Source organism: Polypterus senegalus, chromosome 11 (genome assembly GCF_016835505.1).
Source record: "Polypterus senegalus isolate Bchr_013 chromosome 11, ASM1683550v1, whole genome shotgun sequence".
Classification (NCBI taxonomy): domain Eukaryota; kingdom Metazoa; phylum Chordata; class Cladistia; order Polypteriformes; family Polypteridae; genus Polypterus; species Polypterus senegalus.
The window spans coordinates 96946981-96961832 of NC_053164.1; the positions used below are offsets into that span (position 1 = coordinate 96946981).

Below are 14852 nucleotides of genomic sequence, written 5' to 3' on the forward strand. Positions count from 1 at the left end.
AGGCTTAAACACAGGGCATCTGCAGACATGGGAGTGCTTACTCCTGTGGTAACTCTTTTTTTTGCTGCTTTCTTGTTTAGCTATTTACTCAATACTTCTTTACACTGCACATCAAGCCCATTTCTACTCCTGCTTTTTTGTCATTTGCTGGAATACCTTCTTACGATGGATCAAAGTTTCCAAGTTTTTAAAGAAAGTCCAGAGTAACAATACTTTGAATACAGCCCAAACACATGGGCTGAAACTAAATAGTAACCACAACGTTACCATGGCTTTAATAAAACGATTACCATCAATGCAGATTTCCATGCACAGAAAAGGAACCAAACAAGTCACAAGATTTTGCGGATTCTTTTATACCTTTCTAAACATTAGTGGACATAAAGTCTGGTTCAATCTGATTTCTTCTTTTCAGTGGAAAAGCTGCATTACAGGAACTCCTGATGATGAACACTCCCTTTTTGGTGGAATAATGGGTCTCTCCATAGTCAGACCACACCTTTTACTGTGTCATGCACTAATCATTAACATTCATTCACAGAAACAAAGCATTGTGCCTTTTTCAATATACAAGCATGCACATCTTTACAATACAGGCCTTCTTAGGCTACTTTGCGGTCATAATATACAAGTCCAGGTCAGTCTTGTCAAGTTGTGCAGTGCACAGATTTGCAGTTGTACACTGTGGTCCACATATCTTCAGTTTCAAAAGTATTTCAGATATGCATAGAAGAGGGACATTTAATATCTGTAACTACACTTTCAGTATTTGAGTTCCAGATGAAGAGCTTTAAATGAAATGTGCGAAAATTATCGCATTTGTTCCAGGCATCATGCCCCAGTTTTCAGATATGATTTCCTGGTAAGTATATGGAAGCATGAAAAGGCTTAATCTAACCCTTAAGAGCAAGCCATGAAACACTTGGACCTAATCTGTTAGATTTTCACAGCTGGCTTATAAGTAAAAAAAAAAAATACTCTAATGTCTGAATCCTGCTGGTGTAAACCCTCTTCAGTACTCCAGAGGTCTGTGAGCCATATTTAGAAACTTTGAAAACAGATAGAAATATAATACATGGAAGAAAGGTAATAAATGCTAGCAGTTTAAATACTTGTATTTTTGACTATATGCTGGCATACATTTAGTACTGAAAAGGGTCAATGCAGCAACTATCTTACTACCAAATTTACAAAAACAAAAAAAAAAGATAAATAAATAACATGTGGAGAACAAGGAAATCTATGCTGACGGAAGTTACAAATGTGCTGGAAACTACCTTGGGACTGGAATGACAGACTTTATTGTAGGTAAATGAATGCAGCAGACCTTCTGACTTTTTCAGCTGAACCAACTGGAGAAGAGTAAATCAAATATGGACACAGCTTCTGTCTGCAGATCTTCGCCGTACAGTTGAACACTGAAACCCATGTTTCTTTTTCTTTTTTCTCCAAGATGAGGAAAGAAAATGTAATATTAAAAAGAAACATATACTGTATATTTATAGAATTAAATTTGATACATGTCTGTAGGAAAATGGGAGAAAACTATTGTTATTATCCACGATTTGCACAGACGAACAGAATAACTCCGTCAGCATCTTCCTCTGCTTAAGTCCTTGATCCATGCCATCATAATTAGTCCACCACAGGATTCACTGCTGAGTTGACGTAATGACATAATCACATTTACATCAAAACAGTAATTTGCTGGAGATTCTTGGAACAGTTCAGAAATTAACCACCATTAGAATGAGAGTGTGTGACTGTCCATGGACAGTCCTTAGCCAACATAGGGTTAGCAAGGTGAAGAACAGTCCAGTGGTGGCTGTGGACTTTGTCCATGACCTACTCATGTGTAAATGGCTAATTAATGTTCAGACACACATTAGGGAGATTGAGGGAAAGAGGAAGAGGCAATCAGAATCCTTGTACGTGGCAATATGCCTCAAGGGAAGCCAGAAGGATGTACATAAGCCAGAGAAAGATGAAAAGTAGAGTGGTGAGGATTTTTGCAGTCCGAGGTCCCCCTAACTCCCCCCCAATGGATGGCCTTCGTCGGTAGATGAGAACAGCTACATTAATAAAGGCGAAGATGGTAAACAGAGTGACAGAGAATGCCAGGTTTCCAGGGTTAACCTTGAAAACAACACCTTTGCTTTTCCAATATACTGCTGCTATTGTCCAGGCTACTCCAATCCCCAGGAAAACATTGACAGCATTGCTACCTGTTACATTTCCAATAGAAGCATCTGCATACTGGTCTTGGATAGCAGCGACTTTGCTGGCGAACGTATCTATGAGAACAAAAAGAAAAAGAGTGCAAAAATGAGTAAGTACAACATTAACATTGTGCCATATATTTCTTCTAACTAAACTAAATATCTAATAAGTTTATATGGTCGTTAGTTTTATAAGTAAAAAGTACAGTAAAATTCTAACTTGCATGTGCCAATCAACATGATTGGAGAGCATAACAGCCTCAAAATGTTGTGACGGACGGCTGGGATCCACGCCTGGTCAGGACGCCCCTTTAACACTGAATCCGGGGGAACAGCCATGGGCTGCACACTACATCACCTGGAACACTTGGTGGCATCCCCCCTGGGTTGCATTGGGGTCACAATCCTGGAACACCGGAGCTTAGTCCTGTTGGGCTCCGTGGCCATCACCAGGGGGAGCTGCACTGCTTCCTTAACCTGTGTGGGCTGTGATGCAGCCACACCTGGAAGTTCACCCTAAAGTAGGTCAACGAGCACCTGGAGCACATCTGGCGGTGCTATAAGAGTAGCCTGTAGCCACTACTCTAGGCGCCAGAGTCGAGAGGAGGAAGAGGACGAAGCTGCCTGGGAGGAGTGGAGGATGAAGAATATTTTTGATTTGTTTTGTGTGATGCTTTGTGGGACTGTGCTATAGTTGAGGGACACGGGGTAGACGTGACCCCCGAGGAGAAGAAAATAAATCTTTTTTGTTTTATTTTTACCTGTGCCTCTGTTGTCAGTCTGGGTCGGGTCGGGCCTCTATATAGCCCCTTTGACAATGTCTATCTTTCATACCTTGAAAGTTTTACCAGAATATGTTTGACATCACCAGTGCAAGTCAAACTCAATACAACATCAAAAGATATCAAAACAATCTATATAAAGTACATCTTAGAACAGATACAGTATATTAGCTGTGAGTTACAAAGTATCATTCCATCTACAGTATTATGTGCAAATGAGCACATGACAATACACACATTTACTAGTGTCACACTAACTCACTTTGGATGTTTCATGGTCTATGGTTTATCAATAACTTAAATAAGTAAAGAAAAAGAAATTATTAGTTGTGATGATACTAATTTATAATTAGATACAATATTGAGTTTATACCAGCTGAACTAATCAGGTCAGTTGTTGCAGCCTTAGTAATTGTACTTTAATATAACGTAAAGTTCCATGTTGTTACTACTCTCCTGATGTGAAGGCCAGAATCACAGACAGGAAGCAGAATGAAACAAAAGACCAAACAAGGAAAAATAGAGTAGAAAATGAAATAAAATGAAGAACTAACAAAAACAAAATTAAGGAACTAAGGACCAACTGAAACAATAATGAACACAGAAAACTCTTTAGTTATTGAAGGCCAAAGCAAAAACCTAAAATTAAGTAATAAGTACAACCAAAGAGTCAAAAGCCAAAGAATCTTCCAGACAAAATAATTACCAGAGAGAAAGCTCAAGATTTACAAAACAACTGCAAATACATTGAAGAGACAGGCACAATAGTACAAGTACAAAAGAGGTGGAAGAGTACGCGCAAACAAACTAAACTACTGTCACTGTGGCAATAGAGGTCTTAAATAGTCCTCTCAGGTGGCTGCAGCACTGGAAAGTCCTAATTTCAGTAAAATGCCCTATCCCTGCAGAAACAATTTTAGGTTGTGGACCAGGTAAGAATGACAAACCCAAAAAATATAAAGAAAAACAAAAGCAGGGCCACTACTGTAACTCTAACATAAATGTATTTTCATGTGTCTCCATGGGTTTTTCTGGCACTTCTAAAATATATGCGCCTTAGGTTAACTGGTAGTTATAAACTGGACAGAGTGTGTGACAGGATAAATGAATGTATCAGTGGGCCCTAGAAGAATTAGCATCCTCTCCAGATTTTCTGCCTGCTTTACATATTACAACATTGGGAAAGGTTCCAACTTTCATGACCCTGTTTTGGATTAAGCAGGTTCTCAATGTTATTTAAAGCCCTCAGGGCAGTTCAATGTCATTTTACAGTTCCATACAGTCAGAGAAACAGACACAGTGCTCTCACCTGTCTCTATTATTTACCATTTCCCTGTGGTACCCATCACAATATAAAGCAGAATGCACAGTTTCAGTGGTTGCTCATCACATTTTTAGGTGCAAACAATTGCGGCATTTAAAGAAATGCACATCTGAGACACAAACCTTTTTACACAGAGTATAATGACAGCTAGGATCAAATTGCAAAGTCATGCTGTTGAAGCAGATGCCCTGATGTTTTTCAAGCAACAGCTTGATAATCAAATCAATAAGCTATTAGCTGTCGAAACAAGAAATGCTTTAGGTGTAACATTCTCATTAAAGCAGAGTAATTCAAATATCAATGCATTCAGACCAGCAACTGGTTTCCTCTTCTAAAGAAATCTATATGAATCTTAATTTGTTTTTCCTGTGATAAGTATGCAACTAACTTCTTCCAAAAAAGTCCAAAAAGAAAAAAATCTTATAGCCCAACTTTCTACTTAATTTGTTGATTGCCTAACTAATAGTGGTAACTTGTGTCACTATGTTCCACCCAAGACGACAAGCCTTTCACCTTCAGAAATCTTACCAATATGTCAAGGTCCACCTCCCTGATGCATTGAATTTTAAAAAATGTAATAATTGAATAAATGGTATGGGTCCTATCCACACTGTCTCACAGCTCAGGGTTCTGTTCCTGGTCCAGTTACTCTCTTTCACTTTTTTCTTTAATTTTTAAAACTTTAACTGCCAGTATGCTGGCTCTGTGCGATTGAGAGAATGCATGTAAAGAAATGTGTCTTGTGATGGGCTGGCATCTTGGCTTCAGTCAAGAGCCCAGGGCTGAAAGGGTAGACTTATACCTTGTGGGAAACTGCCAGTTACCTTTGTCACAGATGGCCGGGGTCCTTGTCTGACCAGGACGCCTCTTCACTGTATGAACCGGTTAAGGAAGCCTGGCCAGGACAGTACCTCCCCCTGAACGCTAGATGGCAGCCTACCTGGGTTGCAGCAGTGCCTAGGACTCCCACAGGGCTTCATGGGAGTTGGACTTTGGTGCAGCCCTGTTGGCTGCCGTCAGGGGGTGCCGTAGCTGCTGCTGAGCCCTACAGAGCAGCTCTTCCGCCACACCTGGAAGTGCTGCTGGAATTAGGTCTCCAAGCACCTGGAGCAGTTCTGGGTGCATTATAAAAGGAGCCAGCAGCCACCACTCTGAAAGCCAGAGTGGGGAGGAAGGAGATGAAGCTTGCCGGAGAGGAGTGGTGGAGAAAAGTAAAGAGAAGAAGAATTGTGTGGTACTGTGCTTGTGGGACTGTATTGTGTACTTGTGGGAACAGGGAAGACATTCTCCACGAGGGTAGAAAAAAGGAAATAAAAGCCTGTGTGCTTTGAACCTGTGTCCTGCGTCTGTCTGTGTCAGGGCTAGCCTTTATACTTACAACACATATCATTCATTTGGAAAAGATAATGGTGGAGGGGTAGAGGCAGTAGAGGATAGCGCTTGGCTCCAATCTCAGCTTGATAACAAGCCTTTTCAAAACAGGTGCAATTATAAGGAGTTGTAGGCAGTGGAGTAAACAAAGAGTGGGATGGCCCGTCAAAGGTGTGGAAGTTCAATGTTAAATGTCACTGAGTAAAAGCAAAAGCAGTTTTTAAAAGCATTAGAGAAGTATGATTCTTTATAAATTGATTCAAGTGTAAAATGTTGGTCTATAAACTGTAGGGTCGTCAGCCCAATCCCCAAAACTAAATGGATCATTACGTGACCCTCCCCCAAGTAAGTCATTTCATCTGCCTGTGTAAAAACATAACAATGACATCATATTTACACATTAATTCATCTAAAATAAAGTCAAGATGACTTTAATTATTCAACAAATAAACAAATAATTGTACTGCTTGCTTTGCTCACCAGCCCTCATGGGCATTTCACAGCTGAGTCACCTGAAGGATGTCAAGAAGCTCCTCCGTTATAGAATGCGATTATATTTAAAGAGATTGTATACAGAAGATTATGCGGGGCAAGGGAGGAAGATGGTTTGGTCTTTAGTTGTTATAGATACAAAATCATTTATTTGAGTATTTCACTATAACTGTCTATTTTAATTACCAATCTTCTTATATATTAAGCTACCATAGCTGTTCGTTTGTCTGTCCATGATTTTAAATCACCTGTAGCTTGCAAACCGTTTGAACTATTGGCCTGAAATTTGGTACACATATACTACATGGCCTCTATTGTCTGATTACGGGGTGATGATTTGTATTATTCTTTTTATTTTTATTTTATTTTATTGTAGAATCAACTCTCGGCAGTGGGCAGCAGTGCTGCCGTTCTCATCACTTCCTCTGCCTCTTCATATCTAAATCATTCTTGAGGCAGATTGAACACTAAAGTGCCAGCTTAAGTGAAAAATTAAGAAAAACATACTAAGTAATTGCAACACAACAACTGACTTAATCAGTTTTAACGCAAAAAGATGCAGACGGAAGAAGAGAAGAGGTGGGACCGCTAGAATGGAGAATACAAGCTGCTCATGAAGCATCAAGCGCATCAGCTTCTGAGCAAACGAATGCTAAACGTACAGAGAAAGAGGATGAAAAACTATAAATCAAGTGTATTCACTGCTGTTACTCATGAATAATAAAATGTACTGTAGTAGAAAGTAAACGTAAAAAATTAAACATAATAAAAAGTAAATAAAGAATGATATTACTTTAACACCTAGTCAAAAAATATATTATGAATTACTTAATCCTATAACTTACATTCTATAAATATTGCTTTTTTGATTTCTGTTTGCAAATTTTTTGGAATATTTTTCTCTTTCGTTTATTGGACAATTCTCTTTGTTCTCGATTTTTTTCTATACAGCTGTTTTTGTTCATTTTCTTTTTTCTACATTCATTATCTGCTCTTGTCTCGCTTTTGCTATTGCGATCTAAAATTTGTGATCTGCTTTGCCATTATAACCGACAGCATTGAAGGAGAGTGAGAGTGTCACGGGGTGATATGGAGAAATGATGTGAGCAGCAGGATTAACGATTGAGCGAGTAGTGTAGAGGGGAGTGGTCAAGGCTGAATAACAAAGACAGAACAGAAAACGTTTTTAATATAATAGAGAGATATAATGGCATTTACAGCAGAATTCAACTTCTCTGCTTTCATGAATCCTCAGTACCCATTCATTTTTTTCATTTGAAAACTCTCTTTCTACCAAGGAAGAAACAAATGCAGTCAATGCCATTCCATTACAGGTTTCACTCACTCCTTTCGCAAACATATTGGGCTAATTTACAAATTATCATTAAACCTAACCTAACCTGTAGGGAAGCAAAAGAAGTAGTGGTAGTAGAAGTAGTAATACTGTAGCATTGTCATATATGTAGGAGTACAATGAAATTTTTAACTTGCATGTTCAACCAACACACAATATATCAGTACTCTCCAGTGCATGATAAACAAGAATGTACATAAATATTGTGCTTTCAGAAAGCATTTATACCCCTTTACATTTTACTCAGTTTTTTTATGTTGCAGCATTATCCTGAAATTATTTAAATAAATTTTTCCCTCATAACGTAAAACACTCCCTACCACAGTGTGACAAAGCAAAGACAAGATTTTAGAATATTTTCAAAATTTATTAAAAATAAAAAACTGAAATATCACATTGACACAAGTATTCAGACCCTTTACTCAGCACTACGATGAAGCAACTTTGGCATCTATTACAGTACAGAGTCTTCTCGAATAAGATAGAACAAGCATTATAGAATTAAATTTGTAGAGATTTTCTGACATTCTTCTTTGCATTTCCTCTCAAGCTCTCTCAGGTTGGATGGAGACCTGGTATATCCAGAGTTGTTTGATTGGGTTCAGTTCTGGGATCTGGATGGCCTATTTAAGAACATTCACAGAGTTGAGCCTGTCACTCCCTCCTGTGTTGTTTTTGCTTTGTGCTTAGGGTCATTATCCTGTTGGAATGTGAACCTTTGGTCCAGTCTGAGGCTCAGAGCATTCTCGAGCAGGTTTTCATTAAGGATATCACTGTACTTGGCTCCGTTTAACTTTCCCTCAAGCCTGACTAATCTTCCAGTCACTGCCACTGAAAAACAACCCCTTGGTTTCCTCCAGACTTGACAGTTAGAATTGATGTTACACAGTTCAATCTTGGTTTCGTCAAACTAATGTGTCTTATTTCTCATAGTCTGGGAATCCTTTAGTTGCCTTTTTGAAAAATCATGGGTAATGAGTTTTTTTTAATTAGAGGGCTTTTATATGTCATCAGGCCACTCTGCCAACTGCAATGGTGGTTGTCCTTCTGGACATTTCTCCCATTGCCACAAAGTTTCTCTGGAGCTCAGCCAGAGTGACCATTGGGTTCTTGGTTACCTTTCTTACTGCAGTCCTTTGCAGATGACTGCTCAGTTTGGCCAGGCAGCCATTACCTAAAAAGAGTGTTAGTTGTTCCAAACTTATTTTGTTTAAGGATTATGAAGGCCATTGTGCTCTTGGGAACCTTCTGTGCCTTGTCACAATCCTCCCTCTAAACTCTTCGACCTCATTGCTTTGTTTTTGCTGTGATTCATATTGTCACCTGGGGGACCTTCTATAGACAAATGTGTGCCTTTACTAATCATTTGCAATCAACTGAATGGACCACAGGTGGACTCCAAAAAGGCATAGAAACATCTCAGTGGTGGTCAATAGAATGGGAAGCACCTGAGTCAGATTTCAAAGGTTGTAGTAAAGGGTCTGAATACATATGTCAATGTGATATTTTAGTTTTCAACTGGTAATAATTTTGCAAAAAAAATCCTAAAAATCCTGTCTTTGCTTTGGCACTCTGGAGTATTGAATGTTATTTTCATTAGGGATGATTTTAGCATAAGGCTGTAACATGACAAAATGTGAAAAAAGCAAAGGGGTCTGTATACTCTCTGAAGGTACTTTATATAACTCCTTTTTGCTTAATAGAAAACACAAATCAGCGTATTTGATATAGAATATCCTGCACTCTGCAATTTTGTAAGTTGTACTGCATTTTTAATAAAATACTGACTCATTCTTAACTGTATGGCCCGTTCAAATTTGGCAGGAAACTTCTAGTTTTTATTATGAGCAATTCATTAGATACTTGGACCTGACTCGCCATCAACTGAAGAGCTCTATTTCAAAAGCTGTATAAATCAGCTCTGTGCCACTAACAGTCTCCAAAAACCCAGGGGACAAAGATTTCTCTTCATTATAGTCTAGCAGAACACACCAAAAAAATCAAAGCTGAAACTACCAAGTTCAGAAAAAAAACTAAACTCCAAGCATTAGGTATTGTGAATAACAGTCAACTTGATCGTATGACTGCCATCCTTGATACAAAGTCAGAGTGTCTGTGTTCATTCTCTTTGTATATTTCATTTCCTAAATTAGCGTTACTTGCAAAGGAAACATAAAAAACAATTCCAGTGCATATGCTGACATGAAAAGAAAATCTAAACATCACACAGATATCTGAACTTTGGTCACTGCGGCTGTGAGGCAGCATCAATACCTATTCTGCCACCTTACTGCCTCCCGTCTGAGCCTTTTATCTTAAGAGTGCCTAAGATCAGATAAAAAACATCGCTCCCCTTTGGGAACTGTAAGGCTAATGAGCTAGCCTAATGGAATCCACTTATGAATGCTGGCCACGTCCTCATATAAGACACTATTGGGGTGCAGCTTGACAGCTAACAGTGTTTAAAATGACCCTAATTAGGCTGCTAATTGCCACATGCAGAAAAAACATACTGGTCATCAAGGCTATTTATCATTAAAGTGCATTCAAGTGAATGAACTACTGTACTATAAGAGGAAAGATCAGGAAGGATAAGACAAGTAGCAGAAGCAGGTGGGGCTGAAAAAGAAAAAAGATTAAAAGGTAGTCTGGAAGTGACATTTGGGAAGGCATGTTTACATAGGGGGTCTTCTAGCCAATGTATTGCAAGCCTTCTGTTTCAAAATGGTAGATAAGCAGGTCATTTAGAGGCAGGCATTACGTTTGGGAAACTAGCCCAAAGCTTTAGAATAAAAGCTGGAATTTATCCACTTTATGTCTGCTCTTGCCACATGTTTCCCTGTCACAGAGGGTAGAAGGTGGGTTGATCATGTTACCTATTATTTCACAGTTAAATAACCCAACAGGACCATTAATCTCAGTAATGTTTTATGAACTAAAGATTATAAGGGGCTTCACTTGCCATTTTATATGCTATTCTGACATCACATCTGATTGGTGCTTCTCTGTAAAAAGTCCACAAATTCAAGAAAGCTGGTTTTTAACACTAGAATTACCAAATCCTATGAAAAACTCGTAAACCCGGCCCACCTTGAATCCGCTCGCACCTCTGCGTCAGCGTCTTTTGTCTTGTAAATGTGTCAATAAGCACAAGCAGCAAGTAGCCTACTATTCCATCCTCCCCCTACAGCAGAAACAGCAAAAATTGCTTTCCCAGCTCAAGCCTTGTTTATCTGGGAGTGAGGTACCATAGTGTAAATAATATATCGTTATTTGGAACACATGCATTTCATGTGTGTTCCATGTCTACAAAGATCTATGTAAGTGTAGCATGACAGAAATGTTGAACACATACCTAAAAGACAAACTTTTTCATATTTTAGTACTAACAACAACATTTTGACATAAACTGTATAATGTGTGAAGACTGAAGTCCAAATATCAAATAAGCACTTTCACAAAAGGTACAAGTATAACAAAACAAGTGCGCTTTTATTCATTTTATTGTTGTTAGTACTAAAAAATGAAAAAAGTTTGTCTTTTAGGTATGTGTTCAACATTTCTGTCATGCTACACTTACATAGATCTTTGTAGACACAGAACACACATGAAATGCATGTGTTCCAAATAACAATATATTATTTACACTGTACAACTCCTGGTACCGCACTATCAGATAAAAAAGGCTTGAGCTGGGAGAACAATTTTTGCAGTGGTGGGAGGATTGGATAGTAGGCTGCTTGAGCTTATCGACACATTTACAAAACAAAAGACGTTAATGGAGACGTGTGAACGGATTTAAGGTGGGCCGAGTTTACAAGTTTTTTCGTAGGCTTTGGCAATTCTAGTGTTAATAAGCCTTTCCCCCTGGGACACTAACAGCTTTTCAGTAAGCTACTGACCCACGGATGAACAACCTACAGTAAAGGAAACAATGCTGTAGTAAGACTGACAGCGGATAGTTTTGACATTGTTTCTTCTCATTATCTCTGTTTATCTATAAAAAATAAAATCCTTTTACTAAGAATGATTAATTCTCTGGTGTTTATGCCTACTTTTAGAATTTATTTTTCATATGGGAAGAATCTAAGCTTGAAATTACTTTTCACATAAGTGCCTAATGACAATGACGCAATGTAAAGTCATAAATCTGCTCTGCTTTCTAAGGACATCTCCTATAAATGGTTATGTCAGGAATAATTACAACATGTATTTGTGACAATGTGGGTGGATTTCAGAAAAAAAAAAAACAGTCCGCTGCTGTGAAAGCCTGTAGGCTATGACATCCAAAAAGGAGGCAAATATAGTAATGATGTCAATGGAGTATGAATCAAAAGGTCAGTGATGGCACAATGTGTTTTCTGCATTGTAACCTGTACTATCACTACTGAATGCATACTCCATGAAAGAAGAAATGTTTTAGGTTTGCTCACCCCACTTTCAAGCCAAACATTTTATACAGTAGGCCTGTTCTGGGCTATTGGAAAATGACACTGACTCCTGACCTATGATTTGTTGGACAACACATACTGTTGTTGTATGGATAGAATAGAACAGCTGCACTCAAAAAACGTTGACCTCCAAAGGTCATGCAAAAAGACAATTTCCCCTCAGGGATTAATACAATGTAATAAATTTCAAAATACAAAATACGAAAAAAATATAGAATGATCAAAAGAGACAGCCTTTTAGAATATGTATTGCTATGTAACACAAAAAAGCCTTTGTTAAGCTCTTATTATATAGTGTGCCAGACGGCTGGGGACCCTTCCCTGCCGGGACGCCTGGGCGGTCCATGAGAGGGATGATACCTCCCTTGGGCCACGAGAGGGCAGCCGCCCGGGTCTGCTTGGGGGCCACTGGAATGGAGCTGGGAAGCTCATCCCTATGGGAGGATATGGCCACTGCCAGGGGGCACCCGGACGGTTATGGAACCCTGGATTGCAGCACTTCTGCCATACCAGGAGGTGCTGCCGGAAGAAATCTCAGGACCACCTGGAGTGCTTCCGGGTGCTCTCCTGATGCTTCCATCACACTAGGAAGTGTCGTCAGACAGAGCACCTGGAGCCCATCCAGGTCATTATAAAAGGGGCCACCTCCCTCAAGTAAACGAGCCGGAGTTGGGAGGAAGGAGATGGAGTTTGTGAGGAGGGGAGCGGAGGTCAGAGGAAGAGAGAAAGAAAAAGAAAGAAAGAGAGACAGTTGTTGGTGACAAGGCATTGTGGTGCTGTGAAGAAAATATAAGTGTGTGTTTAGGACATTCTGGTGTCTGTCAGTCTGTGTCCAGGGGCTGGCTTTCCACAATAGCTAGAGACTCCTACTGGCTCACCTGGCAGCCCCAACTTGAAAGTTGTCACTGGTGTTTTATAAATCTCAATAAGACCAAACACGGCCATTACTAAATTCTTGGTCCATAGTGACTAATAATGTAGATATGCTATAGCCAGTAACTGATCTGAGGTGTTGTCATTGGTGCCTTGCCTGATCAAACAAAGTGATTTTAAGTACCTGTTCATACCAGCAACTAACAAAGAAAGGCCCAATAAGCAGCCTGTTGTCAATGGTGCTTTGTAGGTATTATTAAGAGCAAACACGACCATTATAAAGATCTTGGTGCATACTGTAGAAGTAAGAGACTTACAGTTTCACTATAGATAGCCCATATTCAAAGTCATTGTTAAAAGTGACTTGCTATCAAGACCAGTAAATTACATTTTCGGTCTTGCTTTATGACAGTAGCTAACCAATAAATGCACAATATGTAACACATACTGTAGATGGTCTTTAGCACTTTATAAGTCATATTAAGGCCAACCAAAGAATTTGTCAAAAAGTCTAGTTACACAGCAGTAAGTGACTAACAGATGCCCTGTAGGTGACCTGAACTCTACTGCTATCACTGGACCTTTGAATGTCTGTTTAGATAGTAGAAACTAAGGGATGTACCTAAGATAAACTGATTCTAGGATTCATCAGTGCTTTATGAGTTTTATTAAGAGCAAACACAGCCATGTTTAGGTTTGCTATAAAGCAGTGACAGACTAACATAGGTGCTGTACGTAGCTCCAATTATAAAGCACTAGCAAAATATTAGGGCAATTAAATTGTAGCCATCATCATAATAACTTCAAAATGCTTATTTTTTCTGCTAGTGAAATGAAAGTTGCTTGAGTAGAACAAGGACACATTTAAAAAGAATGCAGCATATTCTTTTTATTTTTCGTTTTGATTTTAATGCCGTAGCACAATTTATGAAAGTAATATAAAACAGACCCTCTGAGAGAGAGTAAGCCTAGCAATAACAGTGTGTCATACTCACCTTGTCTTTGCTCAGTTTTGATTATGAGAAGTTTGCTTTGGTTCATTAGTTTTCATATAACCCTTATTTCTCATGAAAGCAAACAAAAGGAGAATACAAATAGACAATACTCCATATTGGCAATCTAATCATCAAAATTAAAGCTTTCCCAGGCATCCTGCAGCATACCAGTATGTTAAATATTTTAAACTTTCAATTTGGCTATAATGAAGTGGATACAATTTATTCTGTTCTGAATTGTTTATTAGAGAAAGCTACAGTATTTACTTATTATAATGTATTTGAAAAATTCTGTAAAGCCTATGGTCCCCAAGCTACAAAATAACCACACATTCTTAAAGTATCTGCCCTAGACAAAGGACACAAATAGGGGAAAAACTTAGCATACTATGTATTCGTAAATAAGTAAAGACAAAAAAAAAAAAAAAAAAAACTAAAAAAAGCCCAATGCATCAATCTCAAAATGAAAAGCAGCCATAAAAAGAAATGCTGGTTATTTTATGACAGGGCAGTCCAGCTACTTGCCAGGTGTGATCACAGTTCAAACTGTGACTAATAATATTTTGAATGCATATATCATCACCTTTTAAATTGTCCCTAGTGTGTGTGTGTATGTGTGTGTGTGTGAGTGTGTGTGCGCCCTGCGTGGGGTTTGTTTCCTGCCTTGTGCCCTGTGTTTGCTGGGATTGGCTCCAGCAGACCCCCGTGCCCCTGTAGTTAGGATATAGCGGGTTGGATAATAGATGGATGGATGGATATCATCACCTAACCTATTCCTTTACTAATAAGATGGATTGTTTTGAGAATTACAGAGTAATGGCTAACTAAATGTGAATGTGATGACAGTAGCTTGTGTGATGTGGTTAGCACTACTGCCTCAGAGCCCAAAGGGAATGAGCTCCAATCCTAGCATTGTCAGTAACTGTTCAGAGTTTACACTGTTGGCGTGTATTTTCTCCAGCTACTCCACCTTTTCTCAGACATACCAAAG

General features: G+C 38.8%; 1 protein-coding gene across 1 annotated transcript in view; it reads right to left on the reverse strand.

The window, feature by feature from the left end:
* Nucleotides 1–258: 258 nt before the first annotated feature.
* LOC120539338 (sodium/calcium exchanger 1-like) overlaps nucleotides 259–14852 on the reverse strand; it is a 595338-nt gene continuing 580744 nt past the window's right edge. The window contains exon 8 of the mRNA XM_039769325.1: nucleotides 259–2294. Coding sequence (XP_039625259.1) covers nucleotides 1918–2294 — 377 coding nt within the window. The 3' untranslated portion in view covers nucleotides 259–1917. The remainder of the gene's footprint in view (nucleotides 2295–14852) is intronic.